Genomic DNA, 27,239 nt, shown 5'->3' with positions numbered 1-27,239 from the left:
ACAGAGGCATTTGCCGGATAGCCTCAGGCAAAGGCTAGATTAGCACTTCCCCAGAGGACAGAAGTTTTCCCACTGCAGACACAGCTGATTCTCACAGCCAGTTGGCCTGGAGGTCAAATCCCCCCAGTATTAACTACAACAATCAAGGCTTAACTACAACAAGACTGCGCACAAAGACCACTAGGGGGTGCACCAAGAAAGCATAAAAAATGCGGAGACAAAGAAACAGGACAAAATTGTCAATGGAGGATATTGAGTTCAGAACCACACTTTTAAGGTCTCTCAAGAACTGTCTAGAAGCCGCCGATAAACTTATTGAGATCTACAAGAAACCTAATGAGACCCTCGATGTTGTGATAAAGAACCAACTAGAAATTAAGCAGACACTGACTGAAACAAAGAATATTATACAGACACCCAACAGCAGACCAGAGGAGCGCAAGAATCAAGTCAAAGATTTGAAATGCGAAGAAGCAAAAGACACCCAACTGGAAAAGCAAAATGAAAAAAGAATCCGAAAATACTAACATAGTGTAAGGAGCATCTGGGACAGCTTCAAGCGTACCAACATCAGAATTATAGGGGTGCCAGAAGATGAGAGAGAGCAAGATATTGAAAACCTATTTGAAGAAATAATGACAGAAAACTTCCCCTTCCTGGTGAAAGAAATAGACTTACAAGTCCAGGAAGTGCAGAGAACCCCAAACAAAAGGAATCCAAAAAGGATCACACCAAGACACATCATAATTAAAATGCCAAGAGCAAAAGACAAAGAGAGAATCTTAAAAGCAGCAATAGAAAGAAACTCAGTTACCTACAAGGGAATACCCATACGACTGTCAGCTGATTTCTCAACAGAAACTTTGCAGGCCAGAAGGGAGTGGCAAGAAATATTCAAAGTGAGAATGCCAAGAACCTACAACCAAGATTACTTTATCCAGCAAAGCTATCATTCAGAATTGAAGGTCAGATAAAGAGCTTCACAGATAAGGAAAAGCTAAAGGAGTTCATCACCACCAAACCAGGATTATATGAAATGCTGAAAGGTATCCTGCCGGGGTTGGACCCCGGCAGTATCCTTTAAGAAGAGGAAGAAGAAGAAAAAGGTAGTAAAGATACAAATTATGAACAATAAATACGCATCTATCAACAAGTGAATCTAAGAATCAAGTGAATAAATAATCTGATGAACAGAATGAACTGTTGATTATAATAGAATCAGGGACATAGAAAGGGAATGGACTGATTATTCTTGGGGGGTAAAGGGGTGTGGGAGATGCGGGAAGAGACTGGACAAAAATCGTGCACCTATGGAAGAGGACAGTGGGTGGGGAGTGAGGGCGGAGGGTGGGGCAGGAACTGGGAGGAGGGGAGTTATGGGGGGGGAAAAAGAGGAACAAATGTAATAATCTGAACAATAAAGATTTAATATATAAAAAAAAAAGAACTAAAATATTTTACAACTTTTCAGTTTCATTATAGAATAAGATGTTAATAAACACCTGAAGCTATTTCTTAGAGCCAGAAATAAGAATCTACCAAATATCACTGCCATCTCTACTCTGGTTCTAACAATTCTAAAACCACTTTTTGAAAAAACTATTTCAGAAACACACAGTTCACTATTCTGCTGAATTCTTTTATAATACAACAGAGGCTATACTGACACCACTACAGATAGCCAGAAGCTTGGCCTCGCCCCAATCTTGCAAGTAATAACTATAAATAGCAATAACTATGCTAGTAAGGGAATGAGCAACTATAGGGATCCCTTCCTTTTCTAGTTGCTGCTAGGAAGGCCTGGGATACTTTTTCTTGTCCCATCAGCCCCTTTCTTTACTGGAGCTTGGATAATCTTGTTCCCAATGTTGAGGCCTGGTACACAAAGAAGAAAGGCCTAACTACCCACTCCCACTGATGAAAGTGCTCTGGGGGAAGGTCTGCTCCTGGCATCTCAAGGTGGAACTAAGAAAGCTTTCAATTTCAGAAAGTAGTGGCTAAGGTCTACAGAATCATTAGTACTGTATTTCAACTACATTTTAGGTTAAATAAATTACAGAGAAGCAGTGAGATACAATGAAAAGAACATGAACTCTGGAGTCAGACAGACATGGGTATGAATGCCAGCTCCATCATTTATTAGCTGTGAACTTGGGCAAGTACGTTTATCTTTCAAAGCCTCAGTTTCCTCATCTGTAAAATGGGGGAAATTTTCGACCTCAAAGGTGGTTGTAAGAGTGAAACGAGATTCTGTAAAAGTGTATACAAGGGACTCAACAGATTTTAATTTCCCTCCTCATTCAAAATGAGTTTCTAAAAGCTATCCTATATATTATGTGCTACTGAGTTGGCTACAAATCCTGGAGACCCTATGAATGTCCACAATGTCCTGACCTCAATAGCCCTACTCAGCTCCTGTAGACTCATGCCTATGGGCTTCTTCTATAAAGTCAATCCATCTCATATTTGGTCTTCCTCTTTTCCTGCTGACTTTTATTTCTCACAGCATTTTTGACATATCTAAAGAACCCTGACTTCTTATGATATGCCCAAAGTAGGAAAGCTTCAGTTTCATCATTTTTGCCCCCAGCAATGTTTTAGGTTGAATTTGTTCTAGGACCCCCTTTTGTCTTTCTGGTAGTCCAAGGGTATTAATAGAGCTCTCCTCTAACACCATATTTCAAATCAATTTTTTTCCTATCAGCCTTTCTCACTGTAAAGCTATATTAGTACAAATAATTTATAACATTGCTTCCATAGAAAAAAAAGTGTTCTAAGTACCCCAAAATTGCAATGAACTTGTAGAACACAAACAAGTTATAAGTTATATGTCTACCTTTCTATTCTATCTTTAGCAATACAAAGACATGACCTAATGGAAGAGGTATGAAAAGAGAGTGAGATCAACACTACCGAACTGAAGCACCAACTTCTCATTGATTCTAAAGAAAAAAATTCCAACTCTATGGTACATTAACTTTTTCCAACAATTTTAAAATTGTTTTTAAATAAATCTTTATTGTTTAGATTATTAGTTGTTCCCACTTTTTCCCCCCATAGCTCCCCTCAACCCAGTTCCCACCCCACCTTCTGCCCTTCCTCCCACACTGTCCTCATCCATAGGTGTATGCTTTTTGTTGCCGGGTCATACACATGGAAAATGTAGCTATTTCCATCCGCAACGTGTCCCTGTGTTCGGCCTCACAGGAACCGTCTCAGCCTCCCAGGGGCTGTCGCAGCCTCCCAGGGGCCGTCGCAGCCTCCCAGGGGGCGCTGCATCCCACGTTGGGGGTGAAGGTGGGAGACAGAAGCTCCTCTCGCTTTCTCTCCTGCTGCTCCCTTGCGTATCGCCAATGCTGGAAGTTTCTGAGAGCCATCTGCAGGTGCTGGACATCATACTTTAACGGGTCAACACGAAGTTTGGTATTCTGTCTTTTGTTGGGCGGCGCCTTGCTGGACAAAATCTCCAGGTGTTCTTGCTGGCTGAATATCTGGTATGTTTGCTTGGATTTCATTTTCTACTAAGTGCACAGACTGCTTGTCTGCCGTCTCCTGGCATCCCATGAGAGACTGGATCTGGTGGACCTGTTTGTGCGTTTGCTGGTACAGTGGTTCCATGTTGCCAGCCCAGCTGGGTCCGGTTCCAGCTTCCTCCAAACCTGATTCTGCTTCTTGAGTGTGTCCCTTATGGGTGCGAGGAGTTGAAATCTGCAGTGTGTTGGGTTAAGCTGCAAATGCGCAGGTGGTTCCTTTTGTGCCACTGGCACAGCTTGGGTGGGGACGTAAATTGAGTAGGGCGGGGTCTCAGGGAGTCACCAGGGCAGAGCAAACAGCAATGGCGTATCCGTGACTCCTCGCCACTCCGCGACTCCATGTGTCTATGTCACTGAGTGCCAGCAAGCAGCTCTGCGAGAAAGCCACCCTCGCTTTCCGACCTGCTGCAAGGCTGTCCCGCCTCTCCCCATAGGGGTTGGGGACCTCAGAATCCCGCCCCAAATAAGCTCAGTGGATTCAAGAGTTTGTAACCCCTTTCGATTGAAAAAAACCGCGCATCCAGTTGCAGCCCACCTGGTGCGCAACTCCGTACCTCTGTTCTTGGCACCTCTGCATATCCTACTCAGTCTCAATGCTCTTCTTTCTTTCCTTCCAGTTGTAGAACTTCCACTGGGCCAGCTTTCCCATGGTTCTGAATGATAGCTGTTTTGTCTTATAGTTGGTATTTTCAATGTTATTGTGGGAGGCAGCACACACAGGTCTGTACCTTACGCCGCCATCTTGGTTCCTCCTCCAACAATTTATTACAAGCACTTGTAACTCTCAGTGCCATGATTTTTGCATTATAAAATTACTCAAACGGTAAAGTTACTTATTTAAATATTTTAATGTCTCTGAAAATTATATGACCTTACATTTCAAACACTGCTATTGCTAATATATTTACACAAATAATGACACCATATATTTTTATCAATACTACAGACAAATTAAAAATAGATTAATCACTGGAAGAAAATAAACTTCCATACCTCTTTCCAAACACTAACTCTTACCTCTGCATTTTCGTGGCCTTCTAGGGTCATACAAATATCCAGATCACTATCACGAAATCCAAATCCATTCTTAGAAGAGCCAAATAAGCACAATCTTGCCTTTTCTAAGCAAAAAAAAAGTCAAAAGTTTTATAATTAGCAGGAAAGAGGAGTCTTCTATTACCTACCTATGACCTAACACAAATGATCTCGTCCACATTTTATGCCCTAAATTACCTACCATTGACAGATATACTGAGAAATTCCAATATAAAACACTCATCTAAAATGCAGATCTTTTGCTCAAGTTCCCACATCCATGTATCTAACTGCTTCTTCCATTTTTCCAGAGATCATAAATTCAACAAGTCAAAACTAAACTATCAACTTCATCTCCAACCTACTATTATTTCTAAAATCCTTCTCAGAAAACAGTATCATCATTGACTCAGTTGCCCAAGTCAGAAATATATGTGTGATTCTTAACTCCTCCACATCAAAAAAAACCACCAAGTCTTTAGCTTCTTCCAACTTAACTATCTCATAAATTCATCCTCAACATCACTACCAATAGTTAAGACCAATACTTAGAGATTTATGTCTTGGAAATAAAACTAGTTTTCTTAAGGCACAATTCAAGTAGTCCTATAAATATCACCTTAGTAAATAGAATTAATTTTCCTCCAAAAGTGAGACAGTAATCCATTTGATATAAATTATGATAGGACTATCTTCTCATTCTCAGTATCATTCGTTACAGATGCCACTTCAAACAAGCTGTGACTTAACAGGATCAGGTTTTTCTCCCTATTAATTCTTATAGACTATACATTTAGATAACAAACTCTATATTTTCAAAACTTAATCCTCCCTTTCAGTTCTGATACCCTAACTTGAAATTTCAACGATAACTGAGATATAAAAGAAGTTATGTTCATGAGCAAATAAAAATGTGCATCAGTTTAATTTAACAGGGACTTTTGATTTGGTCAATCTACACTAATAAAAGAGAAACATGGTAATTGGTGTACGACCGCTACCCTTCCCATTGGCTAATCAGCGAGATATGCAAATTAACTGGCCGGCAGCCAGGCAGCTGAGAACAGGAGGCTTGGTTGCCCCAGCGATGGAGGAAGCCAAGGTTCCCCTTCTGCAGCTGCGGGGCTCTGAGCTCCTGAAGCAACAACTCCAAAAGATACAATGTTTCAATTATAGAAGCTAAAAGATGGCGGTTAAATTGCATACTCAGGCTCCAAGCACAGCGAAGCCAAACAGCCCTGAAGCGGCAGGGCAGAGAGGCCTCAGGGACCCGGGATCAGCGGAGCTGCAAGGCCTCCCGGCCCCCGGATCAACGGAGCCGAGAGGCGACCCAGCCCCGCGATCAGCGGAGCCGAGAGGCCTCAGGACCCTGGGATCAGTGGAGCCGAGAGGCCTCCCGGCCCCGGGATCAGCGGAGCCTCGAGGCCTCAGGACCCCTGGATCAGCGGAGCCGAGAGGCGTCCTGGCCCCGGATCAGCAGAGCAGCAGGCCTCCCAGCACCGTGATCAGTGTGACAGGGGGCAGCGACCAAACCCCTGATCGCCCTGCGGGCTCTGGGTGTGACAGGGTGCGGAGCCCCAACCCTCTGATCGGTCCTGCTCTGTGTGTGACGGGGGAGCTCCCCAACCCCCTGATGGGCCCTGCTCTGTGTGTGACAGGGTACGGAGCCCCAACCCCCCTGATGGGCCCTGCTGTGTGTGTGACAGGGGGTGGTGCCGCAACCTCCCTATCGACCCTGCCTTGAGTGTGACAGGGGGCGGTGCACCAACCCCCCAATCGGCCCTACCCTGAGCGTGACTGAGGGTGGCATCGCAACCTCCCGATCCGCCCTGCTCTGTGCATGACAGGGGGCGGCGCCCCAACTCCCCAATCTGAGCCCGACCAGGGGCTGCACCTAGGGATTGGGCCTGCCCTCTGCCACCCAGGAGCAGGGCTAAGCCAGCAGGTCGTTATCTCCCGATGGGTCCCAGACTGCGAGAGGGCACAGGCCGGGCTGAGGGACCTCCTCTCCCCACCCCAAGTGCACAAATTTTTGTGCACCGGCCTCAAGTATTTTACATAATAGCAAATATAATTCAAATATGGAATCTTATAGCACATAACAGATTATCTTTTAAAAGTACTACTTCATTCTGATTATAAATCAATTCTTTATTCTTTTCTAAAATACTTGGCTATAGAACTCTTGATTTTTCACCCCTATACTCAAAACCTGCTCCTTCTGCTATTTTTGCCATCTCAGTTAAATAGCACCACCCAACTATTAAGGTAAATACTTTGAAACCATCCCTGACTCCTTTTCCTCACATCTAACATGTAATGCATCAGCGAATCCCGCTGGCTCTATATTCAAGATATATCTTAACTCTGACCATTTCTCATCTATTCTTTCAAATCACTGTTATGTCTCATCTGAACCTATGCAGCAGCCTCTTAAATATTCTGCTTGCTTCTATTCTTATGAATCTATACTCTGTTCTCTCAGATAATATCACTTAAGAGTCAAAATCCTCCAGAAGCTTCTCATTAGATACTCAAAATAAAATTCAAAGTCCTTCTATCAACATCTATAAGGCCCTAATGATCCAGTCTCTAGCCTACCTCTCTAACCTCATCTTTCTAGTACAGTCACTTCATTGACTCCACTCCAGCCATACTGACTTCCTGGCTGGTCTTCAAACATACCAAACATAACCCAATCGTGGAGTGTTTATATTTGTTACTCTTTCTTTCTAGAATGTTCTCTCCTTAGATATTCATATTAGTTGCTCCCTCATATTATTTATGGCTCTGCTCAAATGTCACTTTATCAGAAAGAACTACTATAATACCCCATTACTATCCTTTTAACTCCTGAACTTTAATAGCATTTATTTCCTAATTTTATATTACATACATATTTTTTTCACTTGACTATGTCTCCCCCTCTTAATATAAGCTTCATGAGAGCAGGTTTCACCTTTTATTAGCACTGTATCCCCAGCACCTAGAAGAGTATCTAACACATAACATTCAATAAACACTTTTTAAAAAAATGAATGAAACTCAGATCAAGTGACTATAGTAAAAAAACAAACAAACATCAATTTTTAAAATATGACATACCATCATATTCTTTTTGAATAAACTTTTCCAAGCCCATTAAAATTTGTTCCCTATTGTGTTGTTCAGAGAAAGGTGGTGACAATTCATCTAAATTGAAAAAAGAAAAAAGTAAGAAAAATAAAATCTGAAAATATCTTCAATTTTTTTACCTAAAAACTTACTTAACATTTCTTTATTATTTGTTAGCATCTATGAATATAAAGTCATAAATGCTACAAGGGAAGGAAGGGGCAGACAACAGCAAAAAGATAATTTTTATAGATCTAGATTTATGTTCATTTCACATGATCATTTTCCTTATGATATATCTACAAAATATATTTACTTCTACAAATTATTTAAAATCATTTTTTTCAGACATTCTACTCTCCCATACACTTGCTTGTTCTTCCCTCCTTGTAAGACTACACTCCTGTTGTTAAACTAGGTACCTGACCTTCAAATCTAACAGTTGCCACAAATGCCTGGTCAAGAGTCACATCTTCCCTATAAGTTGCTTTACTCAATGAGTCTTCAAAGACCTTTCCTTAACTAAATTTCCTTAGCTCTCCAAACTACTTGTCAGTTTAATTTACACTATCCTTTTAGTTTTCTAGTTGTTTCATTTATATTCACCTTATTTTTCTAAATAAGACCATATAGAGGATGGGGCAAAAGTAGGTTTGCAGTTGTTCATATGGAAAATAATAAATAAGAATATAAGAATAAACTCTGTGTTTCGAGTACTCTCAATTGTAAGCCTACTTTTGCCCCACCTTGTATTCCTTAAGAATAGTCTTTTTTCCTATCTCCTGCTCCAGATGTATCCCCAGGAGTTAATAGGGTAATAGGAACAAAGCAGTAATTTACTGTAATGAATTAAACTAATACTCAGCTTTTGAAAAACAAATGTAGTATCAGCACTTGCAACTTGATTAGCTGAAATACATGTGATTATTGTTTTCTTAGAGTAGTGAACTATTTTATATGATACTCTTATGGTAACACGATATGATGCACTTGTCAAAACCCATAAAACTCTGCAGCACAAAGAGTGAACTTTACAAAATGCAAATTTTAAAAACTCATTTAGGAGGTCAGGCAATCTCAGGATGGAATGCAGGCTATAACTAAAAAATCTAAGTGTTATAAATGTACTAGAGACCCAGTACACAGATTCGTGCACTGGTTGGGGGCATGGCCTGCGGGGATCGGCCTGCTGTGGGAACGCTGCTCATCCCGGTCAGCTGAGCAACTGTAGACCCGCCTTCTGAGTGGCTGCTTCCGCTGTAGGAGCACTGCTAATCCTGGTCAGCCCAGGGGCGCTCCACTGTGGGAGCGCACTGACCACCAGGGGGCAGCTCCTGGTGGTTGTTCTGGTCGTTCCGCCATTCAGTTGCTGGGCTTTTACATATATAGATAAGACAACTTCACTCAAGGGAGTGGAGGAAAAGGTGCTAACCTAAGTAACTTTATAAATTAGTGGAGTCTGTAAGACTAAAAGCAAAAGGAATTGCATATAAGCACTGTACTCTAATTAATAAAGTTGTTTTCCACAGGGGTACCGGATAACAGTTCCAATAATGCTATAGATATGTACTTAAATGGAACAACTAAATAAATATGTGGCAGATGGTGGGAGCTAGATTTCTCACTATTGGAGTGGAAATTTATAGGTAAGAGGCTAGAAAAAGCCATGTAATAATGAATTAGAGTTGGAGACATCAGTAGAAAGTCATGTTTAGCTTAATGTAGATAAGATGGTTACATATAAAAATATTCGTAGATGTGTGTACATATACATATACATACACATATATATGTTAGTATACACACATTTTCTTGCTCAGAGGGCCTAGAAGCAACAATACCCAGTAATAACAGGCACCCTTGGTTTCTAATACCATTATCCAATAAAAGGAACCAGAGCTCTTGGGAGAAATGCAAGAAATATATACATGATGACCTGGAACATTCGTAATGCCAGAAAAGTAAGAAAGTGCTAAAAAAAACAACCACCAAAACCCATACACTGATGGGGGTTTATTAAAGGGACACATGAATCAACTGAAAGAGCTCCCAACAGCCAAATCTGTAACAATTTGAGCAACAAAATAAAGTGTTATTGGATTAAAACCCAAAGTATAAAATATCCATGAGTCCATATTGAGATAAGTAACTAAATAAATAAAAACAAATGTAATGAGTTATATTACATTATAAACAATGTGCGATGATTGAACCATTCAACTCTTAGGTATTTACCCAAGAGAAAGTAAAGCACATGTATATACCCATACTTACACATGAAAGTACACTGCAGATTTATTTGTAATAAAATTTAGAAAAAAAACAAGTATTCATCAACAGGTGAATGGATAAACAAATTGTGGTACATCCATATAATGGAACATAACTCAGCAATAAAAAGGAATGAATCATCATTGATACACACAATATGGATGAATCTCAAAATAATTATGCTAAGTAAAAGAAGTCAGACCTCTTCCCCTCCCCGCACAAAAAAAAAAAAAGAGTAAGTACTTTGTGATTCTATTTATGTAGAACTCTAGAAAATGCAAACTGCCCGACCATAGTGGTTCAGTGGACCTAGAACCAGGAAGTCAGGGCATATGCCCTGGTTGCGGGCTAGAGCCCCAATTATGCAGGAGGCAGCCAGTTAATGACTTTCTCTCATCATTGATGTTTCTATCTCTCTCCCTCTCCCTTCCTCTCTAAGCTCAATAAAAATGTATTTAAAAAAGAATACAAAACAGAAAATGCAAACTAATCTACAGTAACAAAAAGCAGGTAAGTGGTTGCCTGGCCGGAAATGAAGATAAGGAAGGATAAAATGTTACATCATAAATTTTATTTTACCTGGACACAGTAAATAATTTAGAAATATTTGCTATGGCACCCCAATAACTTTAATTTTAAAAAATTAATTTTTAAAAAGTGTTTACTGAGTGAAGATTCATCCCAGATATAAATGTGTGTTGAATAAGGTATAGGGGTGGGCAAACATAGGTTTACAGTTGTGAGCATGCAAAACAGTATTATTCTTCTTGTATTACATATTTTTCCACACAAACAACTGTAAACCTATGTTTGCCCACCCCCGTATGTAAGGATTTCCTCAAAATAACTTTATCCTTATCTCCCTCTATTGCCTTTCTTATATTCTACCAAACCTACGGTAGTTATTCTCTCAGACAAATTAAACACCCTTTGGTTTTATGCATATTCTCTATATCTGAAAATGCAGTCAAGGTCCAACTCAAATGTCACATCATTAATTCCAATTCCTCTGATCCACCCCAGTTAAAATTGTGTTTGCATTGCATTTTCTTTACCAATACTATAACAAGTAACACATTATGCTTCCAGTTATGGCAATGTTCATACATGTCTTGCACATTCATCTAGAACAGCACTGTGCAAGAACACTGCAATGATAAAAATGTTCTCTATCTAGCCCTGGCCAGTGTTTCTCAGTGGTGTTAGTGTCAGCCTGCACACCAAAAGGCCTCAGGTTCAATTCCCAGTCAAGGGCATGTAACTGGGTTGCAGGTTCGAACCATAGCCTCAGTCGGGGCGCATGGGGGAAGCAACCAATCGATGTGCCTCTCTTACACTGATGTTTCTCTCTCCCCAACCCCCTTGTTCCCTTGGGGGAAAAAATCCTCAGGTGAGGATTAAAAAAAATAAAGTTCTCTATCTAGACTGTCCAATACAGTAGTTACTAGACCAGCCGTGGGCAAACTACGGCCCGCGGGCCGGATCCGGCCCGTTTGAAATGAATAAAACTAAAAAAAATAAAGACCATACCCTTTTATGTAATGATGTTTACTTTGAATTTATATTAGTTCACACAAACACTCCATCCATGCTTTTGTTCCGGCCCTCCGGTCCAGTTTAAGAACCCACTGTGGCCCTCGAGTCAAAAAGTTTGCCCACCCCTGTACTAGACACATGTAGCTATTCAGTACTTGAGATGTGGCTGATATAACTGAGGAGCTTAACTGTTCATTTCAGGTCATTTTAATTAATTTAAATTTAAATAGCCACAGATAGCCATATTAGCTAACACAGATACAGAGTCTAAACTTCTTAAAAGCAACACATAGGGTCTCTATATTCCCCTTGGCATTTATCACAGTGCCTTGCACACAGTAGACATTTAATAAATATTTCTAGTTGGGTCTCTAAACTATTCAAAAACCTCTACCAAAACAAATGTAAGCAAACGGTTTTGAAATAAGAAAACAAATAAATAAATATCAAAAGCTAAAAAACAAATTAGTCTCAGTTCTAATAAGAAAAGACTTACCAAAACATCTTTTACATACTAAATCAAGTATTTCCCGAAATCGATTTGTCATTGGTGGCAGAGGCTTTAGGTCAATTTTCCTGAAATCCTCCGGGCAATCATTTTTTGAATGGCCATCCTTTTTGCAGATGCTGCATACTATCGTTGGTGGCTAAACAAAGGCAAAAAAAATTAATCTAATCTAATAAACTATTAAGGAACTTCATCATTACTTAGAAAGCAGGTCCAAACAGAATATTTTATGTAACTCAGTTCTGATAACCTGTGCTTTCAGAAAAGCATGTTAATGAAATGCACTGTTAAATATAAAAAACATATTTTGAGCCAACCACTTTAACTTTCTTCCCCACTAAAATGGTATTGTCAAGGATTAGCTTTACCTAATGATGTAAAATAAAATACCAGGAGATGCAAAAGATATAGATTAATTCAAACAGTTTTATCAGTCCCCAAATGAAATACATGCATTACTATTTAATCTACTAAGATCTTTAACAAAGTAGATTACAGTTGTATGTCACTTAACGATAGGGGTATGTTCTGAGAAATGCATCATCAGGTGATTTTGTAGTTTTGTGAACATCACAGAGTGCACTTACATAAACCTAGATCAGTGATGGCGAACCTATAACATGCAAACTCATTTTTTTGGTTGATTTTTCTTTGTTAAATGGCATTTAAATATATAAAATAAATATAAAAAATATAAATCTTTGTTTTACTATGGTTGTAAATATCAAAAAATTTCTATATGTGACACGGCACCAGAGTTAAGTTAGGGTTTTTCAAAATGCTGACATGCAAGCCCAGAAGATTCGCCATCACTGCCCTAGATGTATAGTATAACCTACTATACATGAAGGCTATATAGCCTATTGTTTCTAGGCTACAAGCCTATACATTAATGTACTGAATACTGCAGGCAACTGTAACAATTTGCTAAGTATTTGCATATCTAATCATAAAAAAGATAAGAGTAAAAATATGGTATAAAAGTGTGTGTGCACATTTGCAGGGCAGAGTAAGGGCTGTGGATGGGACAACATTGGAGGGGGAGTAGACATCAGGAGGACGGAGGAAGGAGGGATGCAGGGGTGGGCAAACTTTTTGACTCAAGGGCCACAATGGGTTCTTAAACTGGACCGGAGGGCCGGAACAAAAGCATGGATGGAGTGTTTGTGTGAACTAATATAAATTCAAAGTAAACATCATTACATAAAAGGGTACGGTCTTTTTTTTTTTTTAGTTTTATTCATTTCAAGCTGGCCGTATCCAGCCTGCGGGGCCGTAGTTTGCCCACGGCTGGGATAGAGGGAAGGAAGAGAAGGGGAGAAAAAGAGAGAGCAAAGAACAAAAGAACTACAGAGATAAAAACTGAGATGAGAAATCATAAGAGGGGGAGGAGAAGGAGAGGGAAGGGGAGAAAGATAAGAAGGGAGGAAACAGACTGTGAGTGTGTGCAGGATATTGTGGTGTGTGCGCGCACTCGTGCTCACAAGGGCACACCGCATAGGTGCTAGGGCAGGGCACTATGGGCTCCCTCCTCCCCAGCTCTTACTCCCTTATCAACTCCAGACACAGCAGTGGCTAGGCACATAGCTGGTGGACAGCAAGCTGAGCCTCGCCTAAATCACCCAGAGCTAGCAGTAAATTCATACTATAGTCAGGACAACCTTTTCTTTCCACATCAAAAACAAACTTTTCTTGTTTATCATTTATTATAATCTTACGGGATCACCATTGTATAGGCAGTCCATTGTTGACCAAAAATATCACTATGCAGGGCATGATTATATAAAAAAAATTTCAAGTGGCACCTTTCATTTCACTCTAAACATTTTCTACCTTCAGAACTAATCAATCCTAGAACTCCTGCTTGTCTAGCTGGTTCAATTTATTACATTAGCAAGGTATTCAAGAAACCAAACTGTAGAGCTGAACTCTAAAAATAAATCCGCTTCATACAAGGAACAACTCTTACATTATAGCCACAAATGTAACTTCAAACCCTATGCCACAATTTAAAATTTATTCCAACACACTATCAGACAGAGAGGTAGCTAAAACAGTGAAATTTTCCCCAACTATTTAAAAAACAAAACAAACATATGGTAAAGGAAAAGCACAACTTTTTTCTTTATTGTAATACTAGAGGCCCGGTGCACGAATTCGTGCACTAGTGGGGTGCAGCCAGTCCGCCTTGATGGGGACTAATAAGGGTGGGCTGACTGGGGCGAGGGGCCATGGGTGGAGCCGGCCGGGGCGAGGGGCCGCGGGTGGTTTTTTCCAGCCAGCCTTGTCCCCAATTGGAGTGGTGCTCAGGGGCGGGGCCAGCTGGGGTGAGGGGCCATGGGCTGTTTGCCAGCCAGCCCAGTCCCTGATCGGGTGCTCACTGAGGGGTGGGCCGAGGGGCCGCAGGAGTTCCGGTTGTTCCACTTTTGGTCAATTTGCATATTAGGCTTTTATTATATAGGATGCCTAGATCCTAGAGTTAGCTTCTTCCTCTAGGATTAGCCTGGACAGGTACCTAGCTATGAACTCTGATGAAAATTATATATAGAAACCTCTATTTGTAGGAATGCTGTGCTGTGGGCTAATTAACAGTAGTACCATAGGAATTTCTATCAGCTTTGCATAGCTTTTTTTTTTTTAATAATTCTTTATTGCTGAAAATATTACATATGTCCATTTTTCCCCCCATTGGCCCCCTTCAGCCCGCCCCTGAGTCCTCCTCCCCTGAAAAGCTTTTTAAAACGAAATGTTTATCAGTAAGTTCTAGAAGTAAGTTATAGATAACTAGAAAAAATTAAAATTAGAGAAATAGCTACCTTAATATAAGTTTCCAGGGAGAAAAATCTATAAAATAGAAGAAAAATAAACTATAGGTATGTAATTAAGAGGCTTTTCTAAAACTCTGCCATTTATTTCATCCTTTTAATAGTCCATATACCCTAAATACTGCAACCTAAACAAAAGCAATAGATGTATCCTTACAAAGAATGAAAAAACACAACTTAGTAATTATGTTAAAAAATTTAAGCTGTGAAGGGAGAAACCAAGATGGTGGCGTAGGTAAACACTGGAAATTGCTGCCTCACACAACCACTTCAAAAATACAACTAAAAGACAAAACAGACTTCACCCAGAACCACAGGAAGGCTGGCTGAGTGGAAATTCTACAACTAGAAAGAAATAGAAAAGCACACCGAGACTCAGAGGAGGTGCGGAAGTAAAGTGCAGAGGTACGGCGGCACACACAGAAAGGGCTGGCAACTGAGGGCACGGTTGACTTTTTCAATCGGGAGGGAGTCTCAGAGGTGCTTGCAGCGATTACCGGGACACTGAGAAGTGGGGCCTCTTAGGGTAGGACTGAGGAGCAGCCATAGCTGCTTGCTCCGCCCTGTTGATCCCCTGAGACCCCGCCCCACCCAAGCTGTGCACAGAGGCTTTTGCATATGAATGCCCTGGCCCTTTGCAATCTAAAATTACCTAACAAACTGCAGGTGGGTCAGAGAAACCCAGAACTTCCAAAAGAAGGCCCAAGGCCCCACAGCAGCTTGCATTGCTTCACAGCTAGGCAACATCTGGGCACCTCCAAACCCCAAACAAAGAAGAGGAATCTGCAGATCTCTCCATAGCTCCTGCTGGGTAGCCTCAGGCAGAGGCTAAATTAGCACCTCCTTAGAGATCCAAGAGCCAGTGTACCCAGTGGTCAGAGTGGGACCTTCCAGATTACGACTCCTCAGATCCATAAGGGACACACTCAGGGGGCAGACTCAGTGAGCACCAAAGCCCCACTGAAGCAAGTCTTGCCCCATAAGGGTGTCTCCAGCATAGAATTTCTCCCACTGTAGACACAGCTGATTCTCACAGACAATTGGCCTGGAGGTAAATTCCTCCCAGTGATACCTACAACAATCAAGGCTTAACTACATCAAGACTGTGGACAAAGCCCACAAAGGGATGCACCAAGAGTGTCCACCTCAGGTAATTGGGGAGGCTGAGCTACTGGGACCTATAGGACACCTAGCATAGAAAGCCAGCATAAAAAATGTGGAGACAAAGAAACAGGTCACAAATGACAGAAATGGAGGAAAGCAAACTACTGGATATAGAGTTCAAAAACATGCTTTTAAGGTTTTTCAAGAATTTTCTAGAAACCACCAATAAATTTAGTGAGACCCTCAATAAATCTAGTGAGACCCTCGAAGTTATGAAAAAGGACCAACTAGAAATTAAGCATACACTGACTGAAATAAAGAATATTATACAGAGTTCCAACAGCAGACTGGAGGATCGCAAGAATCAAGTAAAAGATTTGAAATACGAAGAAGCAAAAAACACCCAACCGGAAAAACAAAAAGAAAAAAGAATCTAAAAATATGAAGATAGTGTAAGGAACCTCTGTCACAACTTCAAGCGTACTAACATCCGAATTATAGAGGTGCCAGAAGAAGAGAGAGAGCAAGATACTGAAAACCTATTTGAAGAAATAATGACAGAAAATTTCCCCTACCTGGTGAAAGAAATAGACTTACAAGTCCAGGAAGCACGGAGAACCCCAAACAAAAGGAATCCAAAGAGGACCACACCAGGACACATCATAATTAAAATGCCAAGAGCAAAAGACAAAGAGAGAATCTTAAAAGCAGCAAGAGAAAAACAGTCAGTTACCGACAAGGGAGTACCCATACGACTGTCAGCTGATTTCTCAACAGAAACTATCCAGGCCAAAAGGGAGTGGCAAGAAATATTCAAAGTAATGAATACCAAGAACCTACAACCAAGATTACTTTATCCAGCAAAGCTATCATTCAGAATTGAAGGTCAGATAAAGAGTTTCACAGACAATAAAAAGCTAAAGGAGTTCATCACCACCAAACCAGTATTATATGAAATGCTGAAAGGTATCCTTTAAGAAGAGGAAGATGAAAAAGGTAAAGATACAAATCATGAACAACAAATACACATCTATCAACAAGTGAATCTAAAAATCAAGTGAATAAATAATCTGATGAACAAAATAAACTGGTGAATATAATAGAATCAGGGGCATAGAAAGGGAGTGGACTGACTATTCTCAGGGGGGTAAAGGGGTGTGGGGGTGCAGGAAGAGACTGGACAAAAATCGCACACCTATGGATGAGGACAGTGGCGGGGGTAAGGGCCGAAGGTGGGGTGGGAACCGAGTGGAGGGAAGCTATGGGGGGAAAAAAAGAGGAACAACTGTAATAATCTGAATAATAAAGATTTAATAAAAATTAAAAAATAATAAAAAAACAAAAATAAAAAAAAATAAGCTGTGGATAATTAATTACTGATAAAACAATAAAACTGGATAATTCCAGTTGTTGTTTTTATAATATTCCACGTGGTTTACACATAGTCTATATAATCAGCACCCTGGGTTCTAATAACATTTAAATTTTATATACTATACTTGAAGCAACGTGACTTAGCTAAAACTTTCTTTTATTAACAAAGTAGTTACTGCTTATTTTCTGTTCATTGGGGTATCTTATTTTCTGTAATTTATCAAGTTAAAGTTCAGACTATGCCTCTTTAAAAGTAAGAAAGTTGCGGAAACCAGTTTGGCTCAGTGGACAGAGCGTCGGCCTGCGGGCTGAGGGGTCCCGGGTTCGATTCCGGTCAAGGGCATGTACCTGGGTTGCGGGCACATCCCCAGTGGGGAGTGTGCAGGAGGCAGCTGGTCGATGTTTCTCTCTCATCGATGTTTCTAGCTCTCTATCTTTCTCCCTTCCTCTCTGTAAAAAAATCAGTAAAATATAAAAAAAAAAAATAAAAAAATAAAAGTAGGAAAGTTAATGCCCTGGTCGGTGTGGCTCATTGGTTGGAGATTGGCCCGTGTACCAAAGGGTCTCAGGTTGCAGGTATGATCCCCAGCACCATTTGAGGTGTGTGCTGGAGGCAACCAATCAATGTCTCTCTCTCACATTGATGTTTCTCTCTGTCTCTCCCCCTCCCTTCCACTCTCTATAAAAATCAATGGAAAAAAATATCCTCGGCTAAGGATTAACAAAACAAAAAAACTTTTAAAATAGAATACCATTATAATTCACAAACCTTGTATTCTCATTTGTGGAAGAAAAAATAATCATTGCATATAAAAAAATAGGCAAAATTTAAAATATATGTGCCTTTGCCAAATTTATTTTCATAAAATATCTGATAAATGATTTTCATATATAAGAAAGCGAAGCAAATCAACTAATAATAAAGTGCTGAAACCTTTTGGGGTTTTACATTTCTTTAAAAGGAACTATTAGCAAAAATGCAGTAAGTAAAATTTAAAAATACACTAAAATATTATTCCAAACCAACTATTTTTATATTTCTATATCTAAAAACTATAAATACAGAGCAAAAAAACCACCACATCTTACAGATTGTTTACAAACTGTATCCTACCTTGCCAGAGGTTAAAATAAACTTATCAAACACATAATGTAACTCCTGGGTGGGGTGGTTATCATCATCAAGGTCAGAAGCATCTTCTGTAGCTTTGCAGTTGCAAGAGGTAGCAGATGTGTCGGTACACATACTCTGATGTGAACTCTCTGATTCTAAATTTGACCTGCAGTCTGTACCAACAGACTCATTTAGGTCAGAGGATTTACAATCAATGCAATAACATTGGCTGAGATCCTTTTTTAAACAAGTTTCTGAAGGAACTAAATCATCTTGTTTCTTAATTGATTTTGGCTCTACTTCTCTGCCTTCACTGGTAGAAAGAGATGAAGATTCCTGGCCATGTTCAGCCAAAACTAGTTCAGTTACCAACAAATTGTCATCTTCAGTAATACATCTCCGTGATGTACATTTCATTTCATCATATTTACCAGGCTGACCTCTTTCTGCATTTATTTTTTCTGTGCTTTTCCCAAGTTGAATGCAACAATTAGATGTCTTATTGTCAGTCTTCACTGGTTTCTTATTGCTTATTTTCCCTTTTTCTTTTTTCATGGAATCCACTGTAGATTTATCTGCATCCTTCCTCTGAGGACAGGCAAAATACCGATAAGCTGCCCTGAATCTCTCCACAACATATTCATAAACAAGCTGGCTGTTTAAGCTCCGTGCAACGTTCCTCTTGACTGAAAATGGATCTAATAAAAAAGAAAATGGTCAGTTGCTAAGTATTTACTAACTAACTACATTTTCAAGTTTATACAAACAGATCTTAACTGCTGGACTGTAAGCAGAGTACATTTTCCCAGTTTTTCTAAACTAAAGTCCCAATGAGAGTCCTTGAAAACTTAGTAGGAAAAATACAATAGCGCCCTGACTGGTTTGGCTCAGTGGATAGAGCGTCGGCCTACGGACTGAAGGGTCCTGGGTTCGATTCGGTCAAGGGCATGTACCTTGGTTACAGGCACATCCCCAGTAGGGGGCGTGCAGGAGGCAGCTGATCGATGCTTCTCTCTCATCGATGTTTCTAACTCTCCCTCTCCCTTCATCTCTGTTAAAAATAAATAAAATATATATAAAAAAAATACAATAGCAACTTTGTTTCCTCTGTTTCTGTCTTAACATAAAAAAAAAACTTTTAGAAAATAACAATAAGATAATTAATGAGAGGATGGCTAAGGAGCCCAACTCAGTAATTACAAAGTTTCAATGATGAAACTGCTGAAAACAACTATGTCAATACGCCTCCCAATAGTGTCACTGAATGAAAATTTTCAAGTTCTGGAACCCATTAATAATTTTAATTTTCATAGTATTCTTTAGTTACATACTCCGTGCAATTTAAACAAATAAAACATAACCTAAACTCTCAAAGCTTCAAGTTAAAAAAATACTGACTTTAAGATTTAACTTTAGTGAGATCAGAAAATTAAAGAGAGAAAGTGTAGAAACAAAAGTAGGAAGAGACCTAAGAAAGTAAAAATGAAAACAAAATTTAAATGTTGATCCAATCTAAAATGACTATGTTGAAAAGGCTTGTATCAACTCATACTTCTGAAAATGTTTATAGGTTTTTGGATTTTATAAGCCTTAAATACAAATATGTCAAGGAAAAAAGAACAGTACCACCCCAAAAAACAATCCATATTTCTTTCTCCACTACTGAAAATCATTAAGTAAAAAGATTAATAGGACAGGACTGCTATGGTTGAAGCATCTGTTACTTTTTGCTGTTATCTAAATAAAGGGTTTAAAAAGCTTTTCCTAGCCTCTTTTCCCCTTCTAGAAGAAAAAGGAAGAAGAGAAATTATGATGGCTGCGGGTTTGAGAGCTCATTTATTTACTATATGTAAGAAGTATAAAATGTGAGGACATGCTTGAGTGTATGAGAATATGTGGGGTTCAATTCACACTAGGAGGCCAAAAGTGGATTGAGGGGACAGAAGAATGTTAAACAAACTAAAGGCTAAACTAAAATGATGCACAGAAATTCAATTTCCTACCTATAAAAAGTGAAATATTGTGAACGTAAATTTGTATTAAGAATTTAGAAGCAAGTGCACTATCCCTCCAGGGAGCACACCTTCGCCTTGCCCTTCCCTCTCTTCTCCCCCAAAGGTATGCAGTTCCTAACTCTAAGGGACTCCCACAAGACTTGCATCCAGGGAGCAATGGGCCCTGACTTGTCCCAAGGGCCCCCTTTTTTCTGACTTAGTCAGCCAAAGCAGCCTAGCCTAGGCTCATTTCACTGTCCGGTCTCTCCTAGTGCTTCTTCTATCCTAGACCCTTCCTAGTTTCACTGTCCCATTTTAACAAACATACTCTAAAAATCACCTGGACTTGTGCTGTGAAATCTTTCCTGTACAAAGTCAAGAATCCACACACTACCAGGTGGCCCAAGGCAGGCAAGCTCAGGGCCAGGTCCCCTTTCCAATAATAAAACTGCCCCTCCCCCCATCATGTCCTGCCCCATGAAACCCTATTCTCCACTTATTTTTTTAAATGGTATAATCAGCATTTTGTTGTCATTTACAATCAGATGGCAGTGGAGTATATAAGTCTCTATGCTTGATCTTTCTTTTATGTAAATAAAAAAATTACAAGAACTGATAGCTGGTTGTTTTCAGAAAACCTGATTAAACTAATTCATTGATGGTGGCATCAAGTTTTTCCTTATTAGCTCCAAAAAATTCACGCTTTTGTCCTTTTGTAGCACTAGCTGGTTTGTCTTGGTGGCCTACGAACTGAAGTCTTGGGTTCAATTCTAGTCAAGGGAATATGTCCAGGTTGCAGGATCGATCCCCAGTAGAGGGCATGTTGGAGGCAGCCAATAAATGATTCTCTGTCATCATTGATGTTTCTATCTCTCTCTCCCTCTCCCTTCCTCTCTGAAATCAATACATATATATATATTTTTTTTATTTAATTTTAATTTACAAGCCATTCTATTAATTCCTATACCTCTAAAGCTCTTAATGTTGGGGGGAGGGGTCAACTGGGGAAAAAGAAGGCATACATAAAACTTTAGACAATAATAAAAAAAAATCTTAATATTCTTGGGATTTGATGTGAAACCTGAGTTGTCAACATCAACTGTTCTTTTTTTCTTTAGTGAAGTCACATTTAACAGATGAGATCATTTAGAAGACAATAAAAACTGGATTTTAAAATTATAGTTCAACAATTTTATGACACAAAGTTCTTCAAAATGATCTTGTAGAATTAATATAACTTCTATTTTTCTATATTTTTGAAATTTTTTATAATTAAAAATTAAATAAAGACATGTATGTAAGCTAATATCCCAAACCAATCTAATATTTACAGATTGGAAATATTAAAATGAGCATTAATCCTATAAACAATAATGGACTTGAAAAAGAATTTATCTAAAATATATGACAACCTAGTGGCATAGATAGTGCTACAAAGTCAAGGGTAAAATTTGTAACATTGAATTAGACACAGATGATGAGTAACACACACAAATTATTCTCCAAATGAAATATATTGTACCTTCAATGGCTATTCGCCTCTTAGGCCAGTTTTTGTTTTCTCTTGTTAAAATATCTTTTATCCGTACACATATGACATATTCCTCCAAAGCAAAATCCAGTGTGTAAAATTTTAGCAGCTCTAACCATAATTGTCCCAGGGATACCTGATTTGGTGTTTCCAATGTTAAAGCAGACTGGAAAAGAAAAAAATACTTTCCATTTACACTTCACAAACTAATGAATCATTTACTTTTCACTTTAAAAAATCCTTAGAGATCACTTTTTCAAAAACTAAGCATAAAGGAGCAACCTGCCAAAAAGCAGTTTATGGCATAGCTGGGAACAGAGTGCCAGTTTACTAACTCCTAGAATTTTGTGTTCTTTCCACTAGACCAGAAATTCTCAACCTTTGCTGCACATTAGAATCACAGTGGAAATACTAAAATACACTAATATCTGAGTTACACACCACTCTCACCTCCCATACGTTTCCCAAGATTCCGATTTAACTGACATGGACTATGGACTGGGTACTGAGATTTTTAAAGCTTCCCAAGTGATTCCCAGGTGCAGCCAAGGTTGCAAACCACTGTATAACAATCACCACAGCTCCTCACTGCAGTAATTACTTCTAAAATCTAAGTAAATGTCCTGGGCTTGCAAAAGCTAATTCCTTCATTTGACAAAAATTTATTTAAATCTTACTATGTCCCTGGCATTTTGCTGGGGATATTAAAAAAAAAAAAGAGAACAACATGAACATTTCAGTATTGTTCACATTTCTCTAGTCTAGTTCAGAACTGGAAGTCCAGAAAGACTATCCTTCTAGAGGACACAATCCATGGATATTCAACTTTCGTTCTCTAGCACTTAAGAAAATGCTTGGTATGTAGCAGGCCCTCAATAAATGAATGCTGAGTGATTAAATAAGCAAGCCACACCCGAAAGGACCATCGGGCCTTTATTTCTCCACCAATCTGCCAACATAACTCCCATATGCTAAAGTTTTGGTTACAGCCCAATTCCTGAAGGAAATTTTCCTTGTCTAAATGAAAAATATATACAGAATTACTTTGACATGATTCAAACAACAGAAGTCTCACAAAATGAGTTGTAAATTCATCAGGGAATCTTGGTACTGAAAAACTAAACCAGATCAACCCTTTACATTACAGATGAGGAAAATGAGGCCAGGAGGTTTATTCAAGATTAGTCAGTTAACCTACTAATAAAATAGCTTCAATAGAAGTCATCACAAATACCATAAATAGAAAAGTCAAAGAAACAAAAAAAAAAAGCTTACTTTGCCATGTTTTCCCTTTAAGGCATTACTTTGGTTGTCTTTTTCTGTCCTCTTGGTATCAACTTTTAGTTGGTCTGCCTTAGCTTTGTTTTCCTCAGCAATTGAGTTTTTCTCAGTTGCACTACTTGAATTATGTTCCCACTTCACAAACTTCTCTTCTATTATGCCCTTCAGCTGAAAGTCATCCATTCTTTTTGAGTCAAAGCCTTCAATCTATATAAAAAAGCATTCCAAATTGGTAGTGGAAAAATTATTTTTTTTTAAAAAAATGGACAAACAGACAAATCAGAATTCCAGTTTAAACTGAACAGAATACTCTGCAAGAGCAAACTATATATGTACATACACGTCACAAACTCATGCTTACCCAACTTCCAAGTAAACAAGGAAGAAGAGGGGGTTTTCTTTGTTGTAGAAAAAACATCACCATTAAAGCAAAACAGTAAGAAGGAATTCCGCCATCAGTTTGAGAATCAATATAGCACAACTGCAAAATGACAGGGGAAAAGTACCACCATTTATTTTAGCTTTCTGTAATTTTCTTTCTTCCTTTCACAACAAAAGTAGCTCCCCCTGCAACCATAATCATTGTAAAAAGCATAAAATGTAATTATCTATATATATATAAAAGCCTAAGCAACCGTTTGACTGGTAACTATGATGCACACTGACCACAAGAAGGCAGACGCTCAACCACAGGCATAGAAACATGGAACAGACTGATGAATCTCAGAGGGAAGAGGGGAGGGGGGAGGACAGGAAAAGATTAACCAAAGATCTTATATGCATACTTGAGGCCCGGTGCACAGATTCGTGCACTGGTAGGGTCCCTCGGCCTGGCCTGCGGGGATCGGGCCAAAACCGGCAATCCAACATCCCCCAAGGGGTCCTGGATTGTGGAAGGGCACAGGCCAGGCTGAGGGACCCCACCAGTTCATGAATCCGTGCACCAGGCCTCTAGTATAAATGTAATATATATATAAAATATATGATCTGGCCTAACCGGTTTGGCTCAGTGGATAGAGTGTTGGCCTGCGGACTGAAAGGTCCCAGGTTCGATTCCGGTCAAGGGCATGTACCTTGGTTGTGGGCACATCCCCAGTAGGGGCTGTGCAGGAGGCAGCTGTTCGATGTTTCTCTCTCATCGATGTTTCTAACTCTCTATCCCTCTCCCTCTCTCTCTGTAAAAAAATCAATAAAATATATTAAAAACAAAAAACAAAACAAACAAAAAAATATATGATCTGAAATCTCGCCCACCTGAAATAACTATTAACATATTGGTGATCATCTTTCCATTCATTTTTTATTGCATATAAAGACATGTGTATTTTTAGTTAAATGGAACCATATCATACAATGTGCTTTTATTGTAGAAACCTTTTAAAAATATTTTCTTATTTTGCTTCCACTGCTGCCTCATGTTAATAATCTTCTATGTACTCCATGCCTTCTTCTCTATTCAAATAACCATACACAAATATACATACATTTCTATATTCTATATAAAAACAGGGGAGATTTTGATTTTTGTCACTTTTACCAAAATTTTTATTATAGATATCTCTCTATATATTACTCTTCTCCCTTAACAATGCACCAAGAAATGCCCCTCAAGGTCAATTAGTACAGATCTAACATTCCTTCAAACGGTTAAATTATAGTCTATGATCTGGATGGTTAGTCAATAATTCCCCCACCCAAGGATATTCAGACTTTGTTCTCAGTTTTTGCTACTTTAAACAATACTGTAATATTTGTCCTTATACAGATTTCCTAAGTACTGGTGCTTGTTTATAAGCTATAGTCCTAGGAACATATTTGCTGGATTTAAAAATATGATATATTTCAATTCAAGCAAATGTAAGATTTTAAAAATTGTCAACGGCAAGCATGTCAAACTCAGAGGCTAACACGGGCCAAATAAAGAAGGTTTAAGTTTATGTGGACAGCAAAAAAACAAAAGCTTCAATTTTCATAGAAACATTAGTTTATTTTGATAGAGACATGCTGAATACAAAGGGCTGAAATAAATGAGTAACCATTAACATACATAGAGCATTTTAATTAAAATTAGTATTTTTTTCTTGAACATTAACTTATCAGACACTGAATAACTGCGCAAATTAATAAGCATAACGCAAATAAACCTATTTTTCTTGTTCTCCGAAAGCAAAATATTTCCTGTTGCGCACACCAAACAAGTCAGTCCAAGACTAACGATGTGGCAATCAACTGCTAAAATATTCACTGCTAGTATTAGTGGAGAGAAATGGTGCACCTGTGCATAAGGCGCATAAGGGAAATGAATGCAACATGATTATAGTAATCAGTCATTATTAATAATTATGCATAACAAGTTACAAAGTTTTTAGAACGTTTCTTCCATACTGTTATATTGGCTGGGCTGCAAAAATATTCGTTGTGGGCCACAAGTTTGATATGCTTAGTCAACGAAATGGGTGCAATGTCTCATGTTTACTAACCATTTGGATTTGTTCTTTTCTGAATAGCCTCTTAAATCTTGTGCCAGTCTTTCTATTTTTACACATTACATATCAATTTGTATGTATTCTTTTTCATTATAGATAATGACCCTTTATATCTGATACATGAATTTGAAAAAAATGTTATTTTTCCCAATCTGCTTTTCTTTTGGCATTATTTATGATACCTTTTACCATATAAAATGTATTCATGTTTATATAGCTAAATATGCTTATCTTATACAGCTTTTAGGTTTCCTATCATGGTCAAAAGGTTTCTCCAATAGTGTGTGTAAATACACACACACACACACACACACTCATAATAGATATATATTCTTTTGTTGTTGCTGTTTTGTTTTTTTTGTCAATCCTCATCCAAGGATATTCCCCCCCAACTCATTTTTAGAGAGTGGTAGAGAGAGGGGAGAGGGAGAGGGAGAGGGAGAGGGAAAGGGGGAGGGGTAGGGGGAAAGAAGGAGAGGGGGAGGGGGAGGGGAAAGGAGAGGGGGAGGGGGAGAGAGAGAGGGGAGGAGGGGAGGAGAGGGGGAGAGGGAGAAAGGGAGAGAGGGGGAGAGGGGGAGAGGAAGAGGGAGATGGAGACATCGATCAGTTGCCCTACTGCACGCACCCCAACTGGGCCATGGACAAACCTGAAACTCAGGTATGTGCCCTTGACCGGAATCAAACCCTGACCCTTTGAGGTGTGGGCCGATATATATTCTTAAATTGTCTTCTAAATTTTTTATTTTTCATTCAAGTGCAATTTATTTTTGCACTTGGCGTGCTAAGGGTCCAACATGTTTTATCACTAAAATAATCTTTTATTTTTTAAAATAAAAATTTCATTTACACTAGGATCTACTTTCAAGCTTTCTTTTCTGTTCCACAGATCTACTTGTCTATTCCTATGCCAACGGTATACACTTAACTAAATCAGTTTCGTAGTGGTAAAGTGGGTCCCCCTTTACTAGTCTGAGTTCTTCTGGCTATTCTCAAAGATTCTTCCATACTAACTTTAAGATCATTTTATCAACATTTTAAAAACTCCTGGTAATTAGAATTAAAATTACTGAACATTTAAAAATTAACTTAATGCACTCTTACAGTTTAAGAATACCATCTCCTTATCCAAGAACTTGGTATCTTTGCATTTTCCAAAAATTAAGTTGTCAATTACTCACTTCCTCTCAACTCTCATATCAAGTCCTTCCTCCAAAATTTATCCTAAATCTGTTTACTTTGCTTCAAATCCACTCTAAACTTACTATAGTTATTCATAACTATTTTGTTCCTACATATTATGATTTCTATTACAGATTAGGTGTTTTTTTCCTCTGTTCCACTCACCTTAGCCCAATAACGAAAGGCTAACGCCAAGGGAATAAAGACAGGTTCCATTTTGCCAATAGCAGCAAGTAAATCAGTAGTGAGGCATGCCATATCATTTCCTGCACTCACTCTACAAAGTAAGCCACTGTGAATGAGAAAGAAATTTCACTGCATTAATACTTTCAAAAACATAATATTTCAAATCCT

General features: G+C 38.9%; 1 protein-coding gene across 13 annotated transcripts in view; it reads right to left on the bottom strand.

Annotated features, from left to right (window-relative positions):
- TUT4 (terminal uridylyl transferase 4) overlaps positions 1-27,239 on the bottom strand; it is a 107,507-nt gene that overhangs the window by 28,947 nt on the left and 51,321 nt on the right. For all 13 annotated transcript variants that reach the window (XM_059689567.1, XM_059689566.1, XM_059689569.1 and 10 more), the window contains 8 exons: positions 27,051-27,177; positions 23,582-23,701; positions 23,215-23,427; positions 21,931-22,105; positions 18,415-19,112; positions 11,986-12,136; positions 7,674-7,760; positions 4,551-4,654 (listed from right to left, as the gene is read on the bottom strand). In XM_059689567.1, coding sequence (XP_059545550.1) covers positions 4,551-4,654; positions 7,674-7,760; positions 11,986-12,136; positions 18,415-19,112; positions 21,931-22,105; positions 23,215-23,427; positions 23,582-23,701; positions 27,051-27,177 — 1,675 coding nt within the window. The remainder of the gene's footprint in view (positions 1-4,550; positions 4,655-7,673; positions 7,761-11,985; positions 12,137-18,414; positions 19,113-21,930; positions 22,106-23,214; positions 23,428-23,581; positions 23,702-27,050; positions 27,178-27,239) is intronic.

Source organism: Myotis daubentonii, chromosome 3 (genome assembly GCF_963259705.1).
Source record: "Myotis daubentonii chromosome 3, mMyoDau2.1, whole genome shotgun sequence".
NCBI lineage: Eukaryota > Metazoa > Chordata > Mammalia > Chiroptera > Vespertilionidae > Myotis > Myotis daubentonii.
Note: the sequence above shows the minus strand (reverse complement) of the source record. Positions and strands in the feature narration are given on the sequence as shown.